Source organism: Gracilinanus agilis, chromosome 4, assembly GCF_016433145.1.
Source record: "Gracilinanus agilis isolate LMUSP501 chromosome 4, AgileGrace, whole genome shotgun sequence".
NCBI lineage: Eukaryota > Metazoa > Chordata > Mammalia > Didelphimorphia > Didelphidae > Gracilinanus > Gracilinanus agilis.
In genome coordinates, this window is record NC_058133.1 from 142,195,903 (window position 1) to 142,218,414 (window position 22,512).

The 22,512-nt window shown below is 34.5% G+C and overlaps 1 protein-coding gene across 1 annotated transcript in view; it reads right to left on the reverse strand.

Moving 5' to 3' along the window:
- The window catches only part of SDCCAG8 (SHH signaling and ciliogenesis regulator SDCCAG8), a 268,032-nt gene extending 245,777 nt beyond the window's left edge, over nt 1-22,255 (reverse strand). The window contains exons 1-3 of the mRNA XM_044673496.1: nt 21,994-22,255; nt 1,782-1,937; nt 1,580-1,665 (exon numbers count right to left, since the gene is read on the reverse strand). Coding sequence (XP_044529431.1) covers nt 1,580-1,665; nt 1,782-1,937; nt 21,994-22,255 — 504 coding nt within the window. The remainder of the gene's footprint in view (nt 1-1,579; nt 1,666-1,781; nt 1,938-21,993) is intronic.
- Between the last annotated feature and the right edge of the window lie 257 nt (nt 22,256-22,512).

Genomic DNA, 22,512 nt, shown 5'->3' on the forward strand with positions numbered 1-22,512 from the left:
CTCAAAATTTATCTTGGAAAGACATTAGTGGATATGTTTAGTTATTTCAATAAACAGAGTAACAACACTGACCCCATAAGATTAGAATGTTCATCTATGATATGCTTAAATATATGACAGAATGTACTTCACGGTCAAGAACTTAGTGAAAGTAATTAGTTGTTTGGATGGCAAAAAGCATTTTATTTAAATTTTCTTAAATTATCATTTACATTGCTAAGATAATCTTATCAGTGAAGCACAAAACTAGGTATTAAACTAGATATTAAAATTATAATTGCAAGGTTAGAATAAAATGTTAATACAGATTTCTATCATAAACCTTTCATCCCTAAAAATAAAAAAAAAAGAAATAAATCTAACTGGCTCTCAGAATGGGATCAAAATACTTGGCACATTATAGCAAAAAGGTGTTCTAAAATGTGACCCAATGGAATATTTTATATTTATATAAAATGGCATACCTTCCTAAAATGCTTTCACATGTATTACTTAATTCTTAAAAAACAATTCTATGAGAAAAGCATGGCAGATTTCATTTCTATTTCTGAGATTATGAAATCAAGGCCCTGAGATATGAAGAGTGATGTGCTTAAAGTTAAATAGCAAGTGGATGATGGATTCAGGACTCAAGCATCAGAAGGTCCTCTGACTTCTAATTCCATGTTCTTCTTACTATATATCCCAGTCTAAGACAAGAATTAAAATACATAGGCACGTAATTTGAAAAAGATTAGAAAATGAACAGTTTCATTAACAAATTCTATACATGCTTCAATTTCATTTTACCTAGTAATCAAATTCAAAATGTATGAGGTAGGATAATTTATTTTAGATTACAAAAGAAAAAAAAAGGAGAAGGTTGGGAAGAAAGCATTTTGACTTTTAAGTTATCATTACCCTATACAAGATCTGAACCACTGATACCACCTGTGGGATTATGACCAAATTTCCTTGGTTGGAGTCAGTCCTTCATTTGCCTTGGGTACTTTTTGATAAAGATAATGACTATACAGGAGAAGAATGATAGACTTACGAATCCGGGAATGACTGAATCATAGCTGACACAAATTTGCATGACTACATCCTTTTAAAAAGAACTGGTAGGTCTGAAGATGGGTAGTCAGAGATCAGAAATGAGGACATTTTATCTCTTTTTTGTACAAAACCTAAATAGAACTTATACCCTGAGATTTCCAGGGGGTTAGAATGTGCCAAAGAGAAACTGAGGGACACCCAAAGACTAAATTTATGAGCTGGGAATCTGAAACACAGGGCCCCAATCACTGAATTACAGCTACATGTTCTTGCTTACATTCTTTTAGAATTTTAGCAGGCAAGACAACAGGAATTCAAAGCACTCATTCTTTAGAACAAATATGGAGAGATTTCAGTCAAAATATATCTGAAAACATGAATAGTTACTTTTTAAAATATTCTAAATCCTTGTGGAATATGGAGTAGAGTGCAAGGTTCAGAGTTGACAATTTAAGATTATTAACAAGGAAAAAATTATTTTAATATGTAACTATGTTAAAATGGAATCTGATTTTATCAAGTCTTCAAAAGGAATACATACCAAAGGCAATATTTTTTTCCTTCTTGGTTGGGATAATTCATTTTCTTTGCTGCTCTGCTGGTTTAACAAGGCTTTAAGTTGAGTAACTAAAAGGAAAAAAAATTCATTAGCTCTACATAAGAAAAATAGCCGATTTCAATCATTATAGTATCAAAATCTCTTAAGTTCAAGAACAGAATTTAAACAGCAAACAAACACATACCTGCATGGCTATGATGTAATTCTTGCCAAGTAGTCCCACTCTCCTCAGTTACACTTTCCCTATAGGACTCTTCATGTTCAAATTCATCCTCCCCAACTATGATATCATTTTCCTGGAGGGCACATTTCAGTTGGTGAATGCTTCTGTTGGCACGTTCTGCAACAACAAATATGCTTTTACTTTGGAGCTACAAGCTACAGGGTTGTGTAGCTTATATACCCATAAGAGGGGGCGGTTTTCAGAGGCAAAGTTACTGTCTTTGGCACTACCCCTACTCAATCAACAGGTATTTGTTAAGTGTCTGTTATGTGCCAGGCATTGGAGGTACAAAGAACTACAAAAAGCAAAACCAAACCAAACCCAGTCCCTGCTCTCAATCTCACAATCTAATGTGAATGGGAAGAGATAGTGTGTATATATATATATATATATACATATATATATATATGTGTGTGTGTGTGTAAATATATATATATGTATATATATATATGTATATATATATATATGCGCACATGGTATTTTGGAGATTAAGAAGGCACTAGTGTTAAAGGAGATTGGGAAAAGGCTTATTGAAGAAGGTGCCTTTCGCACAGACTTGAAGGAAGTTTGGGAAATCAGGAGGACCAAATGAATGAGAGTTCCAAGTATGAAGGACAGTCAGTAAAAATGCATGTTCCTTCCTGGGAAAGAAAAAAAGTAAGGCAGATAATGCCATTGGATTGCAGAGTACATGGTAGTGGTGAGGACATCACAAGAAAATCACGAGAAGAAAGGCAGATCTAAACAATTGAAAAAATCAACTACTCATGAGTAATTCAGGAAAATACAATAAAAATGGCAATTTGACCCGAGTTAAACTACCAAAGAATTATTCTATAGAGCTAGGAAAAATAGTAACAAAAATAATCCAGAAGAATAAAAAGTCAAGAATAACAAAGGAAGTCAATGAAAAAAATTATGAAGGAAGGTAAGCTAGCAGTACCAGTTATTAAACTATAACATAAAGTGGTCATCAACCAAACAATCTGGCACTGGCTAAGAAATAGTGGATTAATGTAATAGATAAGTACAAAATATACAGTAGTAACTGATCATAGTAATCTACTGTTTAATAAACCCAAAGATCCAAGCTTTAAGGATAAGAATTCATCATCTGACAAAAATTGATGGAAAAACTTTAAAGTGCTTTGGCAGAAATGAGGCATATACTAACATCTCATACTTTATGTCAAGATAATATCAAACATAAAAAAGGGTGATAGCATAAATTAATTAGGGGAGCATGCAAAATATGCCTGTCATATATATGGATACGGAAAACATTTATGGCCAAACAAGAGATAAATAGGATTGCATGAAGTAAAATGGATAATTTTGATCACATGAAATTAAAAAGTTTTGCATAAATAAAATTTATACAGTCAAAATTAGAAGTAGGAAACTGGGAGGGGGAAATTTACAGAAAATTTCTTTGCTAAAAGCCTCATTTCTCAAATATGTAGAGATCCGAGTCAAATTTGTAAGAATACCATGCATTCTCCAATTGATAAACAGTTCAAGGATATGAAAAAGCAGTTTCCAGAAGAAGTCAAAGCTATTAATAGTAAAAAAAAAAAAATGCTCTAAATCAGTGATGGGCAAAGTACAGACTGCGGGCCCAATGGGGGGGGGGGGGTGCCTGAAATGTTCTATCTGCCCTTCGACATTATTCCTAATCTGACAAATACAACAAGTAGGATACAATACAATGAAATTTCGAAAGAGTTGCCTTACAAACAGACTGACAGATGAGCATTTCCTTTCCTTTGGCCCCCTCTTTAAAAAGTTTGCCCATCACTGCCCTAAATTACTAAGGATTAGACCAATGCAAATTAAAACAACTCTAAGAAAACACTTCACTTTTATTGGATTGGCTAACATTACATAGCAAAAGAAAATGACAAACACTGGAGAGGATGTGAAAAAAATGGGACATTAATGCACTAATGGGCCCAGTTGTGATCTGGTCTAACCATTGTGAAAAATGTGCATATCTATAACCTAGGACTACTAGGTCTGTATCCCAAAGAGATCAAAGAAAAGAGAAAAGGATCCATTTGTACAAAAATATTTACAACAGTTCTTTTTATAGTGTTAAAGAATTGGAAATTGAAGAGATGCCCAATGACTGGGGAATGGCTGGAGAAGTTGTGTGTGTGTATATATCTATATATATGTGTGTGTATATATATATATCTATATGTGTGTGTATATATATAAATCTATATGTGTGTATATATATCTATATATCTATATGTGTGTGTATATATATCTATATATCTATATATACATATATATATATAAACATAGAATACTATTGTGCTGTAAGAAGAGATGAGCAGGATGGTTTCAGAAAAACTTGAAGTCTTATATGAATTAAAGCAAAGTGAAGTGAGTAGAACCAGAAGAACACTGTATTGCACTGTACTGTACTATCCTATTAAAGATAATCAACTATCAAAGACTTGCCTACTCAATGACCCCAGACAATGTCATAGGACTCATAATGAAAAATGCTGTCTACCTCAGAGAGAAAAATGATCAATTTTAAGTTTAAATTGAAGCGTATTTTTTCACTTTATTTTTGTTTTTATGCATCTTTCCTTTTGCAACACGAATAATATGGAAATATGTTTTTGCATGACTTCATATGTATAATTGATACCATATTGCTTGTCTTCTCAAGAGTTAGGGAGGGCATGAGAACATTTGAAATTAATTTTTTAATATTAAAAAATGTTAATGTAATTGGGAAATAATTAATAAAATAAACATATTTTAAGGAGAAGAATAGGAAGCTAAGAAGCAGCTTGGTTGTAAAAGGCTTTCAATGCTAAATATAAACATTTTATTTTTGATGCTGGAGGTGAAAGGGAGAGTTTATTAAATGAAGGGAAGGGATGGCATGGTTAGACCTTCGCTTTAGGAAGAATCATTAAATGAGTGGAGGATAGACTGAAGTGGGAAGAGATTTATAACAGGTAGACAAACCAGAAATGTACTGCAATAGTCAAAGCATGAAGTGATGAAAGCTTACACTAGGGAAGTTGTAAGAGGAGAGGAGAAAGGGAGCATATGAGATGCTATGAAGGGAAAACCAAGGAACTTGAAATGATTGGACATAGTAGGAAGCTAAGGTTGACAACTCAGTTGAGAACCTAGAAAGATGGTAGTACCCTTGAGAGTGAAGGTAGGAGTTTGAGAAGAATACGTTGTCTAAATGATATCTAGTTCAAGATATTTAATAGGCATTGGAGATGTAAGAGCAGAAGTCAAGAGGAAATTTAGTGCTGGATAAATAGATCTGAGAATTATCTGAATAAAAGATGATAACTGAATAAATGGTATTTGAAGAGATCATCAAATATAATATATATATATATATATATTTATATATAGAAAAGGATTCAAGACATAACCTTTGGAGACACCCATAGCTAGCAGATGCAACCTGAATGAAGGTCCAGCGAGAAAAACTGAGAGAGGTCAAATAGTTAAGAGAAAACCAAGGACAAGCAATGTTATTAAGACCTAGAGAGAAGTATCAATGACAATAGGGTGATTGAAAGTGTCAAGGGCTACAGAGGAAAAAAAAGTGCCTCTGAAACTTAAACTGATAAAGTTAGTGAAATATTATTGTAGGACAAGAAATAACAAAGATGTTGCAGAGAATCTTGGAGAGTATGAACTGATACAAAGTCAAATGCGCAGAAGCAATAGAACAATTTATACAAACTGGAATAGTAATTTTGATGCCAAAAAAACACCCCAAAACAAAGAGCGAATCATTGAAAAAAAATTAATGCACTGAAAGGAAAAAAAGGAAATTAAGAAGTATAGATAAGCAAAGTTTTATTTTAAATGTGTAGCATTTAACAAACATATGTGCATATTATAAGTAAATGCCTGCAGTATCTATTATTTAAGAACAAGAATTAAGAAACAGGCTGATAACTTCATACGTGATTATGTTTTTTTATTCTTTGGTGTATCTGGAAATTCTCATTTTTGTTGGTATTTAAATTCAGAATGAAAAAGAAAACAAACTTTGCATTAGCTGTTCTGGCCACTGCGGATGACTGTTAATGAGTAAAACCCTTAGGTCTTTTTAAACATGAACTGTTTTCTGGCCAAGTCTTTTGATCATACAGCTGTACACTAATTTTCTGAAATCAAGTATAATGCTTTACATTTGTCCTCATTAATTTGGCCTCATTTGTATAAGCCTACAATTCCAGTTTGTCAGGAACCTTTTGGAACCTGATTCCATCATTTAATATTTTGACTGGCAAAAATATGACTTGGTAAATATGATTAATCCATCAGTAAAATATATGATTTAGGAATATTTTAAATTTGGAGCACAAATTAAGGTCATCCAAAGAAATGATGAAAAAGTACAGAATAAGGAACCAAAATTAAAGATACTAGATTAGGGGGTGAAAATCAAATAGCTCTCCTTGAAACCCAAAAACTCTTTGAATTGAGCAGACTTCACAGTGAATACAGCAGAGTTTTACAATACTGTAATTTGCATGACAATCTATGCCCTACTTTTAAAAAAGCTTTCATTCAAACTACTTTTAAAGAAAGAAAAACCTCTCTCAAACAAAATCTCCTGACTAGTATAATTTAAAGACATGTATATGTGTGTGCCTATATATACACACAAAAATCATACTGAAAAAATCAAGGTAGTCTGCTTATCTCATTAGATCCTTTTACTCTCTAATGTTTTTATTCAAAGAGAACTAAGATTAAAAATCAATGAGCATTTATTCACACTTATAAAGAAGCATTTATTAACCGGTTGCTATAAGTGACAACCTCTGCTTGGTAAATGAAACAGAACATGTACCTTCACGGTATATATAAATTCATATAAACTAAAAAAGAGGTAATTTTCTGGCATGAGTACTAGAAGCCTGAGAAGATGGAAGGAAGGAATCATAAATGGTTTCAATCAGGAAGTGTGGCTCCAGATGAACTGGGAAGGAAAATAAGGATTCTAAGAGTCAGAAGTAAGGGTAAATGAAATCCAGTCATGTGGAAGGAATAACTTTTGCAAAAGTACGGAGAAGGGAGACAAGTGATAGGTATGAGGAAGAGCAAAGCCAGTTCAGTTGGACCAAAGCAGGTATAAAGGGAGGAATAAAACTAGAAAAATACATCTTTATTAAGACCATCAAAACAACAAACAGGAGTTTGTGGTTGATCCTAGGTAATAAGGAGCAGCTGGAGTTTATTAAGTTGATTTACTTAGTCAGACCTATACTTTCTAAAAATCAGTTAGGCAGCTGTGGAAAATTGAGTGAAAAGGTGAGAACCTAGAAACAAGGGGAAAAAGCCATTAAGAGACTATTGGAGGGGCAGCCAGGTGATTCAGTGAATAGAGAGCCAGACCTGGTGACAGGAGGTCCTGGACACAAATTTGACTTCAGATAGTTCCTAGTAGTGTGACCCTGGGCAAGTCACTTAACCCCAGCTGCATAGCCCTTCCACCCTTCTGCCTATACTTGGTTCTAATTCCAAGACAAAAGTTAAGGATTATTTTAAAAGGGGGGGAGGGGCGTGGGAGGCAGCTGGGTGGCTCAGAGGATTGAGAGCCATGCCTAGAGATGGAAGGTCCTAGGTTCAAATCTGGGCTCAGACACTTTCTAGCTGTGAGACCCTGAGCAAGTCACTTAACCCCATCTAGCTCTTACCACTCTTCTGCCTTAGAACCATTACACAGTGGGGGTGGGGGGAAGAGAGAGAGACACTATTGGTTACTTTGAAAAGAACCATTTCAGTTGAATGATGAAGTTGGGAAAAGGCTTGTAGAATGTTTTGAGATAATTAGAAAATTATATTGTTATTATATTATTTTTATCCTAACATCATTCCTTCTACCACAGGGACTGGGCCCATGCTTTCATTTTGCCTTTCCAAGAACTGTCATTTTACAATCATATTAATTGAGGATGCTTTTTGTTTGTTTGCAAATTTACCAGATGAGGAAATTCCATCTACTCATGCAGTTCATCACTTTTTCTGAATTTATTCTTAGAATATGACTTCTTTATAAGAAATGAACATAATTCCAACATATTTTTCAAAAACCTTGCATCTAAACAAGAGGTTCTTAACCTGGATTCTCTCAACATGTTATTAGATAACTGTATTTCAATATAACAGTTTCTGTGACGATCTTATATATTTTACTTTATGAACTTTAAAACATTATTATTTCAAGGAGTGGTCCGGTCCACTAGACTTCCAGAGAGGTCCCATAATACAAAAAATTTAAGAACTGATCTAAACCACACTAGTACTTCTTTTCATTATAAAGATGACTCTTGGGGGAAAATGCCTGTATTTTATATTTAACATTGCAGTTTTTAATGAGCTTAAAAAAATTCACAAAAGACTTCTTAAATAGCAACAAACAAAAACACAGAAACCAAAGAAAAAGATGCTACCTACACCAAAACATAATGGTGATAAAAATAAGCTAAGAAACCCACTTTGCAATTTGCTTTTCAAATTATTTCAAGGCCTATCAGGTCAGTATGTGTACTAGTACTGCAAAACCATCAAATAATAGTGAATTGATCAGTATCTACTTTAGTTAATCCTTTAAAACCAGGTTGTTGAATGTGTGGCCTGTGTCCCAGCCTGCCAGAGGGGCTGCTCCCTTCCCCCTCCCTCTCCACCCAACCAAGGACATTTTTCACATGCCCCACCCCTCTGCCCAGCAGAGTACTTCCTGCCTCCACTGTCTGGGGTAATGCAGGACCTCACAGGCAGCTTGAAGATACAGTTTGGGCACATGATCTCTAAAAGGTTCACCAATGTTGCTTTAAAGCATGACTAAAGATGAAGACTAAGCAACTTCCCATAAATGGAGAACAATTACAAAAATAAGTATATTCATCAAGTTCACATTTTTATAGAATTGAAAAAATAAGTGTACAAACTTTATTAAGTATTATTGTGCCCTTGTAAGGGACAATGAACTTGAATTTTATAAGTATACAGAAATCATGTTCTTATATTTGCTAACAAAAAGCATTCTTAATATGGTTGTAGAAAAACCATTCTCAGAAAGGCAAAAGGTCTCTCACTTAATAAGTGATTATCTCTGCAATAGAATTACTTTATTATAACAATTCCCTCAATATCAAAATTAGCCCAATGTCAGGTCTCTATATAATAAAGGGTTGAAAGACTATCAACAATTAAAAGATTCAGTTATAGAGGTCTACCTAACATTTCAATTTTCTAGTTCAACTCTTAGAAAACTCTCTTTATGCCTCTTACCAGAATTAGAAACTCCTCACAGCCTGGCCCCTTCCTCTTTCCAGGCTTCTTACACTTACTCCTCCTCTCCTAGTACAGTACTGTAAATTCTGCTGACATTGGTCTTTTTGTTCCTCATACAAGTCATGCTACCTCCTAACTCAGTGCCTTTTCACTAGATCTTATTCCTATGCAGAGAATTCTCTCTCTCTTCACATCCTCTGGGCTTCAAAACTTAGTTCAAATCTTAATCTCTTCAGGAGGCCTTTTCCAGTCCTCTGATCTCTCCCCTTACCTTTCCTCTGCCTTCCCTCTGTGTGTGTGTATATATATATATATATATATATATATAGTATGTAAAAGATTTTGCATGTGGTCTCCTCTATTGGACTATTGTACTCAAGGGCTGGGACCATGCATGCTGTGGTTTTTCTTTTTAATTCCAGTGTTTAGAACTGTGCCTGTCACATAATAAGTGCCTAATACTTGTTGAATGACTAAAAGAAGTATGTGACATCTGCTCACTACTATCTATAATATTTTGTATTCCTGAAGTATATGACATAAATACTTCAAAGTGTATGTGTGCATATATGTACTTGTGTTTATTTCCTCTGTGCACATATTCTAAGGAGTATAGATTCATTTTTTCTAAACTCATTCACAAAGATAAAAAAGATTTTTTTAAATTTCCACTTATATAATTCATTTTATGATACAAAAATCTCTGCCAAATACAATTTCCCACACCATTCATTTTCTTGAATAAATTAAAAAAAATTTTAGTTCTCCCCAATGGTGAAACCAGATGATGTAGGCAGCACAACAGTAAATATGATATATAATTATATCTTACCTATCAATTATTGAAACCTAGCTCCTTTCTTGAACACTAAGGAAAGAGCCAAGAATTCAGGGCCCTCCCTTCTTCCAGAGTTATCTCCCTATCACTAATAAACATAATTCAGTCATTGACTGGTTTAGTATGTCAGCCTGAGAAATAGCAATACAGCTTCAAAAACAAATACTCTTTCTTTTAAACCAATTCTGATCCATTCTAAAGCCATCAGTCTTCCATCCCCACTCAAATATATGTTGCTCTAAGAGAAATGACTTTTTACCCCCCAAAAAATTCTACTGGAATGTTTGATGGCTAAGACAGAAATGAAAATTTTCTAGTTACTGAAAATCTTCTAAAGAGAATTAATAGAAAAAGGAAATGAAGTTTTTATAAATCAACAATTTAGGCAACAGAGATTAAGACCTAGCCATCTAGATTTATGAATAAATCAGTTATCCCATTGTGGTTCTCTGAATAGCAGTAAACAGCCTAACAGTAAATATGTGTATAGTGAAACTACAAAGTGACAGTTACACACAGTGGAAAATTTATGTCTAAATTGGTTAAATCATTTACCTTCCAAAGGAAGAGTAAAACCTGGAAAATTCCTATGGTTGTTCCTTTCCTTTACAAGAACCTCAACTACATATCTATATGTTTAAGCAAAACTTCACTTCTCCTATAAAAGTTGTCCTTATTATTATTAGCAAGCTAACTACTTTCAGGCAAGAATCTTGTTTTTGTATTGGTATCTCGAATGCTTAATATATCAGTACTTAAATGTATTTCTGTTCATAACATTATCCTTCTATTATTCCATTAACTACTTAAATTTAAAGTCACTCAAAGATTACATGCTACGTTTTTCAATGAGAATATCACATTACCTGGGAAAGAAAGGTAGGACATTCCAAGCAGCAGAGAACATTCAGGATAAAGAGAATGATACAGCTATTGTTTTCTGTCAATTGAGATGGAAAATGGATGAAATGAAAAAAATACCTAGATCATTTAATAAGGAAAGCTTCTAGTAAATATTGAAAAAACACATGTAGAACACTCACCCTCCCCAGAAATTTATAAGTATACTTGAAGAAACAATCCTTTTAAAGTGGTGGGAGTGGAGAAAGGACTGGTTCAATCAGGTGATTTATACTGAGACACCAACCAGTTGTAAACAATTTGCTTTAAGTGGATAAATGGAAAGGTCTGGCAATTGTATTTTTTAAGGGGATGGAGGAAAGGAATCTGCCTTCATTAGAGAAGAATGAAATTTAATTTACAAATAGAACTATTTCTACTTAAAGTCACAATGTTTAAGTATTTAAGAGGTGACATCTAAAATTGCTATTAATTACCTTTACAAACAAAATCCAAGAAGTCCCAGGATAAACTACTTACCACTACAAAAATAGAGAATATCTAGTCATTCCTTTTGAAACATTTAGACATGCCTTTTCTTTTATTTTTCCTTTGGCTGTTCTTTCTGTCACCCACATAACATGTAGCCTTTTGCCTCTAAGTTACTCAAGAATGCTCTTTTCTTCCTTTCCTTTTCATTAACATGCAAAGAATATATTGCAATAGTTTAGTACTATGAGATGCAGAGTAATTCTATTCTATGGGATAGAAAAACAACATTCAATTATTGTGATCATACTAATTCATCTTGGACACTTTCTTCCTACCCCCATACTACCGTCTTTGAATGATTAGCACAGACTAAGCAGCTGGTCTACCAGGAAAAAAAAATGATGTCAGCTACAGTTACATCACAAAACAGAAATTCTACTTTTAAAACTAAATTTGTGCTTTGTTCAGTAATTTTTCAGTCATGTCTGACTCTCCAGTGATCCCATTTGGAATTTTCTAGGCTGAGAACCTGGAAATGGTTTGCAATTTCCTTATTTGGCACATTTTACAAATGAGGAAACTGAGCTAAAAAGAATTAAATGACTTGCCCAGGATTGTATAGCTATTAAGTGTATGAAATCATATTCGAAAACTCAGATCTTCTTGACTCCAGGCCTAGCACTCAATCTACTTTGCCACCTAGATGCCAAATTATTAAAGTAATTATTTGTCCTCCTTTGGAATTTTCTTCGCAAAGATATTGGAGTGGTTTTTCCATTTCTTTATTCAGTTCATTTTTTAAAAAGTGGAATCTACCTGCCCCTAAATTTGTGCTAGTAAAACTGCCTTAATTAAATGTTTGTTGACTGACTTGCTGACTGGTATATGCCCTAACAAGATAGAACAGTCAACCCTGTATGAACAATCAGCCCAGAGACTTTTAAGTTAACTAACCATAAATCCTTTGCTAAATCCTCTGGTTCTTTAAAAACCTCATAATTCTCAGTACCCTCACTACTCCTAGGTAGTCAAAACTGGCTGCTGATATTAGTACTTCAATAAACACTTATGAACCATACCCTAAACTGGCTTCCCTAACGCTTTTATTTCTGAACATTCTTGCTCCTTTCCCTAATTTTGCTGTTCTTTAACTATTTGAATTCTAACGGACTTTTAAACTTTCTTCTCTTTTACATAGGCAACTCTGAATAGCCTGGCCTTTCCTACTCAAGAAAGAGTCTATATAATGTAGATATACTGCAAATTATTCATCATTTATGCTCTGTTTCCATTTGGACACATGGTTCTGAATTGTACTATTAAAGGGAAGAAGCAGAAATAGTTGAACTCTTGTGTCTGTGCTGGGATGATAATAAACACCTTTCTATTCTGGAATTCATTGGTAAAATATGGTATTCAACAAGCTTCTTTTCCCTACATCTGTGTAAGGATGGGGAAGGAAGATAAGGAAATTAAACAATAGCAAGATAAAAGACACAAAGGCATACTTAGGCCCACATCTGAATTGGCCTCAACTAAATCCACTGAGAAAAAACCTGGCAATACTTACTATGAGGACCTATACGTGAATAAAGTCCAAAAGAAAAAACAAAACAAAATGTGTTTTAACTTGAGACAAGAAAGCTTTATCAGTGCCAATTACATGAGATAGAAGAGATTGAGAGCACTGTGTACAGTGTAACAATTCAAGAATATGGCAATGTGGTTGGCATAAGATTTGAAGTAAAAGCTGAATAAGAATATAAATATTTTGGAAAGCAGACTCTGGAAGGTCATTAATGATGTATAGATGTTGGCAAATCAAGGGGATTTGGGATATGTATTATGAGATCCACACCTGGTATCTCTATGGCACCAACTGAGAGGACTTATGCACCTGTCACTTTCTATTGGTAAAGAAGTAATACCATGTAGGTTGGCACTGGCCGCTGGTCCATGAATTAAGCAAAATCACTAAGGCCATTAAACTCTAGTCTTAATTTAACTACTCCCAAAGCTCTTCTGTATGGCAGAAGCCTAACCAGTTCTAGCTGAAAAGAACAAAGGAAACATCACATTAGCTCACCTCACTCCACTGAATCAACCGAGCTGCTGTTATAAATATCATTTCCTCCTGCTGAAGGTTGGGCGACAAGCCAAACTGCTCTGCCATAGCAGTAGCGGTAGGGGATCGGGGAGGACAATCTCCCTAGCCATCTCTGCTCTGATGGGGCTGGGGTATTTCTATACAAGCTGTCAAGAAAAGGCAATATGCCTACTATGTTCAATTGCTAATTCACAATCAACTTTCTTATTTTTTTTCAGACCCACCAGAAGGAACAGTATTTATCGCTTTAAAAGGAGTGGAAACACAGAAGAAAAGTAACTGTTTGAACACTTGGGTTGAGGCAGACATGATTGGGGACGTAGACTTGAAACTACCACACCAATGCAACTATCAACAATTTGGAAATAAGTCTTGATCGATGACACATTTTAAAACCAGGGGAAATGTGCATCGGCTATGGGGGGGGGGGGGGGGAAGTAAGAGCATGAATCATGTAACCATGTTAACTTTTCTAAAAAATAAACATTAAAAAAAAGAAATTACAAAAAAGAAAAAATATATATATTAGCAGAGCTTTTCTCTAACTTGAATGTCCTAATTGACTTCTGGCTCTTTGGTATAGCCCCATTTTAAAGTTACTTTTGTGAGAACAAGAACATTTCAAACAATTCTTTTGGACCAAAAAGAAAAATATTCCTAATTAAAATGAAGGAAACTGTGACAGATTTACAATCAGTAAATTCATATAGCTCGTGTCAGAGAAAGAAATGAAAATGCCCTTATATTATTGTACTATATTTTGCAGGGATTCTAGTCTATTCAAAGTCTGGGTTCTTTAGTTACTTATTTATTTATTCTGCAATGTATCTTTTGTCCATTTTTGTCTGTAATTATTTCCTTAACTAGAAAGCTATCACATTCCTGGAAGGTTCCCTCCTCTAGACTTTCTAACTTTCCATTTTTGTTTTTAAACCCTAACTTTCTGTCTTGGAATCAATACTAAATGTTGGTTACATAGAAGAAGGGTGGTAAGAGCCAGGCAATTAGTTAAGTGATTTGATAAGGGTCACAAAATGGGAAGTATCTGAGGACAGATTTGAACCTGGGACCTCCAGGCTCTAGTCCTGGCTCTATCCACTGAACTACCTAGCTGCCCTGCTTTCTATTTTCTACAAGGGACTTTTCCATCCTCCCTATCTTCCCACAATTCTCCAAAATTCCCCCCATGAGATTTTCCTTCCATTTACAATGTATATATCTTGTATTTATATAGTTGCATATAGTCTCCCCTCAAGAGAATGAGGGCAGAGACTGTATATTTCCGTTTAAATATATATATTTATATGTATATAAGTATATATATTTCTGGATATATATATATACACATATATATATATATCTCCAGAGCTTATCAAAGTAATTGACACATAGTAAGTAAGCACTTAATAAATTCTTACTGATGATCATGATAAAATTGAATGGGGTTAAAAATTTGGTCCAGCAATTTATGGTTTTGTCATTCTCATTTTTAAAAATGGTCCAGTAAGTTATTACTTATTGAAGTGAGATTTTGGAATTTCTATGAATTTTACATATTAAACATATATGTATATGTATACATGTCATTTCAAATGTTTTTGGAAATCTAAATACAGGCATTTTATGTCATTACTTTAATACTATTTTCTCATTTGAAAATGAGATATATTCTATGAGGAAGCATGATTGTATGAAATACTGATTTTTAAAAAAATTTTGTGACATTTAATAGACATTCCAAGAGGTCTCACTGTATAAATACTTAAATTTTTATTTGCATTTCAAAAAATCAAATAGCTCTAGTAAAAATTTTTAAATGGTCTGATAAAACCTTAAAATGTATTTCTGTGAACAAGTAGTATTTTTAAAAAATAGAGATGTTCTTGAATAAGGAATCCTAATCTAAAAGTAAGTATAGGAAAGAAAGCCTAGAATATAGAGAACAAAAAAGTGAGGTAAAAATAAATCATTGTGTGTATATTTAGAAATCTGAGAAACACTGTCAGCTAAAGCTTACATATGCAAAGTATTACTTTAAAGTAGGCCAAAGGTCCAAAGGATATCTGTTGTGCCTAATTTACTGACAAAATTATTGGCTAGTCAGAGTAACAGCACTTTCTCACATAATAGATGTGCAGAAATCTGTGGAAAAGTGACAACACTGCAAAAATAAAGCATAAAGTCAACATTTGCTGTTGGTTTTCTTGTGCCAAATCAACTTAATAGTCTATATTAAATGACTTTAAAATTAAATCTATTTTTTTATACTCACAACAAATATTTTTTTCTTTCCATCTATCACTCTGCACTTTTCTGCCTACATAAATCTTTTAACAGAATCTTAAACATTTTTAAAAAGTAGGAAAAACCACATGTAAAACTATTTTTTAAAATTAGAAGGTATTTGTATTCTTTTCTAACTGTGTATTTTATTTCATTTTATCACTGCTGGTCATTCAGCATTAACCTGTAAATTGTTGGGACTTGTGAGTGGGGTCCCAAAGGAATCTTGCATATGGAATCAGAGGATGTGAGTCAAAATCCTGTCATTATCCCTTATTAAATGTGTGATCTCTTACGATCTTTACGATCTCTAGGCCAGTTTCTTCAACTACAAAATGAAGAGTTGAACTAGATGACTTTTAAAGTCCTTTCCACATCTAAACTCATAATTTTATCTCGAAATTAAATTTTACAAACTGCCTAGCTTAATATTCAAAAACAATATTGTAGTACAACATTTATTTACTGATTTAATCTAAGGTTCTAATATGTGAACTGGGGATATGAAATAAGCAATATTAATTCTACATCTTAAAATAGTCTATAATAAATGGGAAGGGAACAGATATTAAAAGGAATTAGGCACCTACTAGGAGCTGGAAGCTTCGAGGTAGTACAGTGGATAGAGTGCTGGGTTGGCCTAGAGTCAGGGAAGTCTTCTTCTTGAGTTCAAATCTAGCCTCAGATACTTATTAGCTGTGTGACCCCACCTTGGCAAGTCACTTCTTCCTATTTGCTTCAGTTTCCTCATATGTAAAATAAGCTAAGCTAGAGAAGGAAAAGGTAAACCACTATAGTATCTTAAGACCCCTGGCAAAGAAAAACCCTAAATGGGGTCATGAGGAGTCAGAAACAACATGCAGGTGCTGTGCAAAAGCTCTTAACAGATATGACCTCATTTGATCTTCACAATAACCCTGTGAGGAAGGAGTTCTTAGCCTCCTTTTATAGCTATGGAAACTATGGCAGTCAGAAATTAAATGAAATTAAATGCCAGTCACACAGATAGTAAATGTGTGAAGTTAAATTTGAACTCTGGTCTTTCTGACTCCAAGATCAGCACTCTATCCACTATACCATTTATACCTGCCTCTCATAATTGAGAATATTTCAAATTTATAAATGATATTTCATATATTGCAATTTGAAGAATTTTGGGGGTAGATTTTATTTATCTGATTTTTTGGTGTCTCTTCAATGACATTTATATTTTAATATTATTAAATATTTTGTTTTTAAAGAATAAAAACCTTTACAGTTGAAAGGGAATTTAATAGTCACATTGCCTAGAGTCATATCTAAAAAGAATCCTTATTATAATAAGACCTCCAATGAAAGAGACACCATCACCTATTTCATTTATGAACAGCTCTAAATTTTAGGAATTTTTCCTGATATCAAGCCTAAATTCAACTCTTTACAACTTCTACTCTCTGCTTCCAGTATTTCCCCTTGGGGTGCCAAACAGGAACCTTTCAAATTCCTCTGCAATATTATAACATTTAACACTTGAAAATATTATGTCTTCCTGTGAGTCTAACCATTCTCAGATCACCTCCATTCAAACTGATAGCTTTCCACTGAACAACCCATTACCTTGTCTATATCCTTCTACAACACTGGCACCCAGAACCCAATAGAATACTCCCACAATATTCCAACTAAACTATAGTAAGCCTAGAACAGATTAGAACAAGACTATCACTACCTTATGTCTCTTGATGCAGGCTGAGATAGCATTAGCTTTTGTGGATGCCACATCACATTTCCAATTCTTAATGAGCCTGGAGTCCACTAAAACCATCAGATCTTTTTTCTGACAAACTAGAGAATAAATCTGAAAACAAAAAATAAAGACAAATAACGTTTCTCTTTCCAACATGATGATATAAAAAGCACTATAAATAGATATCTTAATTATTTTTTCAACTCTAAATAAGTAAAATACTTTTATTAGCTACTTGGCTGTCTATCACATACTTACAGACTATTAAATAGAAGCAACCTTTAAAGGTCATATACAAATTGAAGTCACGTACAAATAGATGTGATACTTATTTTTGATATTGCTAATTATATGACCTTCAAACCAATATATTATTTCATTAGAGTGGCATTACTTAACTTCATAAGGGTATATGGTAGCAAGGAAGAAAAGGTCATCTCTAGTAAGATGTCGTTATCAAGTCATAAAGCCACAGGTTCTAAAAATAAGGCCTCCATGACAAGCCAATCTGAGTCTTCTATTTTATTCTTTACATCCCTTAGAGCTCTTCTGCACCACTTGATGGATAACCTCCTTTCCCTTTCCTCCCTCAGTTTTTATTACACCATTCCCTTGCTGGTTCTTTTTCTAATTGTCTGGTATATACTTTCTCGTCTTCTTTGCAGGATCATAATCCATGTCTCATTGCTTTGAATGGATATAACCTAAATTTCTTCCCTGGGCCCTCTCCTCTCTCTTTCTGGGGGAACTCATTAGTTCTTGTAGATCTAACAATAATTCATACAAACTACTACCAAAGTTATATATTCAGTTCTAATCTCTCTTGAATTCCAATCCTTTAACACAAACATCTTTATTAGACATCTCCAAACATAAGTCCCATTTTAATGTCAAACTCAGCATTTAAAAATAATTATTTTCCCCTCACATTGATCCCTTTTTCCTAATATCCCTATTTCTGGCAAGATTAGCCACCATTCTTATCAGTGTCACAACCTTAGAGTCATTTTCTCAACTTCAATTCTCATAGTCAATTGCCAAGTATTTGTTCTTCTTCAACAATAATATTTCTCACATCTTTATCTTCCCTGCACTCACTCAGAATAACCATCTTACTTTGGACCCTTTAATCACCTACCTTTTGACTACACTACTGCAGCTGGCTCCTAACTAGTCTCTTTTCTTCAAATCTCCCTCCTCTTCAATCCATTCACCTTACAACTGTCAAAGTTATACCCAAAAAGCACATATCTGAACATGCCATTCCTCTCCATTAAGAAGCTCTTGTGATTGTTTCTTGCTTCCTAATTTGGTTATTGAAACTCTTTTCAATCTAGCACTAGTTTATTTTTTTCAAACTCAAGATACATTACTCTATTTCAGGCCCCAATATGATAGTTTAACTGGCCTATTTATTATTCTTCATTCACAAGAATCTTAGAAAGCCTAGATACCTCCAAAGGAAGTCTAACTCAATCTTCCAATTGCTACTGAGATTCCTCCACAAATTACTTTTTATATCTACTTCGTGAATATTTTAGATTTACTTTTCTGTGTACAAGTTGTTTCCACCTAATAAAATATTAGCACCTTAAGTGCAAGGGCTTTTGTTTTGGTTTTTATAGCCTTGTCACATTACAATAATTGACAGTTATAAACTTTTAAATGTTTGCTGAATCAGCAAATGATTATGAAAATTTATTTGGGAAGGTTATTCAAGTTGCAGGGTTTTAGTACAAAGATAATTATAATAACTATAACATAAAGTATAATACCTATGAAAGTTAAAACTGTTTGCTGCTTTTGTAGCTGAGATAACTTTGACCTTCAGTGAATTAATTTTATCTCCCCTGGTATTGCAGAATAACCTACTCAGAACTGTCCTAGAGAAGTAAAAGATCTGTTGCTGTTGGTCTGAAAGGATCACAGGAGGGAAGAATAGAGTTGCTGCTAGCCTTTTGTTACCCATTTCCAATACTCATCTAGATTTTGACATTCATGACATCAAACTCTTGAGACCAATCATAACTTGTTCCCTGCCTATGAAGTCCTGTTGTTTTTTACTTCCCAAAACCTACAAAAGAGAACTGTCCTCCTTCATTCAGAGCTTTAATTTTGTTGAGAACAAGATCCTATTTACTGATAAATCTGTGCTTTTACTCATAAATTGATCATGCATGGAACTTTGTGTCTCAGTTTACCTTAATTTTAACTGTTACAGGATTACTTTAGTAACTGGCAGCTCTACTTTAAACTTTATTATTATTCCCACCCCCTCATCCAACAGGTGGCAATTATGTCAGAAGCTGGGTAGATAGTAAATGGAATCAACCCACACTGATCAATAATATGGGAAACACTTTTGGATCCATCCACAAATGACTCTTGCACTATGAGGCAGGGCAGGCCTCAAGCCTCACTGACATTTAGATATGTCCTTGTCATCCTCTACAAATTCAAGTATTTTAGAGATAAGCAATCATAAAACAGGATACATTCCATTGGAGAGAGTTGGCAAAAGTGAGTGATTTGGGATACAGAAAGTAAGGAAAAAAGTTTACTTCAAATTTCTGCTCTAGGAAAGTCAAGGTAAGACAAAAATTCGGTTTATATGAAGACATAAACCTTGGTTTACTCTCTAATTTCAAACACCAGGATTTCATGTGATGAATAAGTCAGTCTACTAAGAAGACAGAGTACATTACTAGCATAAGACCTTTAATTTGTCCTTTTTTTAAGTGAAACTTTTTGAGGCCAACACTATTAAAAATGTGGAGAACACTGTAGGAAGACTGTGAGAACACTCCATATTTTGATCTGTTATTTCCTGTCTAAATATAAAAGCATTTAAGAGGGCAGGGTGGTAATAACTATATTTATACTTCTTTGGTAAGGAGAAAAAAATTTTTAGGGAAAGACAGACACTGAATGTCTCCTATTGAGCATGTGTTAGATCTGATCATAAGTCTTAAGAAGAGGTTTTGAGAGAATCAATTAAAAGCAAAACAAGATTACATTAGTACATTTAAAATGATCATATATTTAAACAATGATAAAGTTCTCATCAAGATATTCAAAACACAAGGAAACAAACTGAAATAATTCCACAATGTTTTGAAATATTTATTCAGTATTACAAATATTTTTATTTGAAGAGTCTTTATTGCCCTGCAAAGTGGTGATTTCAGTCTCCCCTTGTAAAAACAATAGGGAAATCGAAAATAAAATTTGGCAAATACTGTTGGACAAAACATGGGATGTTTTGAAAAACCTAAAAATCTTTCTTTGTTCCATTTCTAGATCTACTGTTTAAACTGAGGTCAAATCATTTAACTTGTCTTTACACTTTAGTTTTGCTAGTGCAAAAAGAGCAAAATAATATTTTCTACTATATACTTTATTTAATATTAATAATGAAATAACTGACTTTGAAGGTAAGCATATTATAGCATCATTAAATATAATAGAAATATTACTAAATGTATTATTACTACATAGTGGAGGGAGCAATGGAGTTAGGTGAGCAGCTAATCCCTTCATTGCATCAGATTATCTTGACTTTTTTAACTGTCCCAAATGGTAAAACAATACATTTAGTTGAGTTTTTTCCCAAGGGGAATAGACAGAACTAGTATATCAGAGGAAGAGGAGAAAATCTTTTAAGAAAATTCTCAAAGCACAAACGTTAATTAGAAATTAGAAAGCTTGTGCTTTAAATTTTTTACATAAAAAGTAAAAAGATTAATTTATTAAACTGTTTCTTGCTTTCAAATTAAACAGGTCTAATTTCACTCAGTTTCAGGAGGGTATTCATTAAATAAACATTACTGATTTTTAAATTCCTGCAATTTCAGTAGACACAACATTGCCTGTTTCCTATTTGAGATCCCTTCAAATGTTATCACTGACAAAACTAGAGTCACCAGGTGACTCACCTATGATGACAACAAATAGACCTATCCATTTTCTACAGAAAGCTTAAAACTTGGTTGCTGGGCACCAAGCAGCAACAGTGACCCAATCCTCTTCCCTTAGAAACTTAGGACTGGGTCAATAATCATTTCAAACATAACTTGGTTTGAATTAATAAAGTGAGGTTTGCTAATGGTTCTTGGTATATTTCAACCCAATAGTGTCCACAAAAACCGAATTTAGAAGAATCCAGGAAGCAGGATGCATTAAAGAGTACGTTAAGAAATTATGGATTAAGTGGCAACATGGAAAAGACACTGAGAGCACTGAGAAATGGTGCTGGAGGGATGAAAACGATCATCCTAATAAAGAGAAGAGAAAGGAGATACCTCACAGTAACTCTGATTTTCAACTTTAGAAATTTAGAAATTAAACAATCCTCCAAATCCCAACCCTAGTCAAAAACACCAAGCACCCTAAGCCTTCCCAGACATCAGCCTAACCGCGTGGCGGGAAGGGATTCACACAAGTGTTGGGAAATACTCGTCAGGAAATATCAGAAGAAAGATCCAGAAGCGCCCGCTCAGGCACTCTAAAGGACCCTGGGGAGGCCAGGGGCTGGGGCTGCAAAAAATTTAGAGCCAGAGGGCAATAAACGACCGTGACTCACCCCGGAGACTCCGTTGATAGTGCCCCAGAGCCTCCTCTAGGGCAGTGTCCCCCAAAGCCTCCTCCAGGGAAGGGTCCCCCAGGGCCTTCGCCATGCGGTGACCCCGGGCCCGCAGACGCCCCAGATGTGGGGAGGGCTCCAGGAGAACCCCAGTCGGCGGTAACGGGCCGACCTTCTCCCAGCTTCCAGACGTCTCAGTAAGAGGGGCGCATGCATCATCGCACCTGGCTCGCGGGGGCGCTGTCCACCCACCGACCCCCATGATGGATAGTGGAAGTTGTAGTCCGTCACGGTCACGAACAGCCGGTTTTCAGCCCCTAAAGAGGCCCCCAGCATACTACAATTCCCAGGAGGCACCGCGCATAGAGAAGAGGCGGTTTGGTCTCCAAGCACCCGTTGCCTAGAGACAAGCGTGGAGGCTCCGCCCTCCTTTCCCCTCACACCGCTACTCTTCCCCCCACCCCCATCTCGTCTCTTAGGCAATCTGAACCATCTAACTACCAAGAACAACCTTGTAGA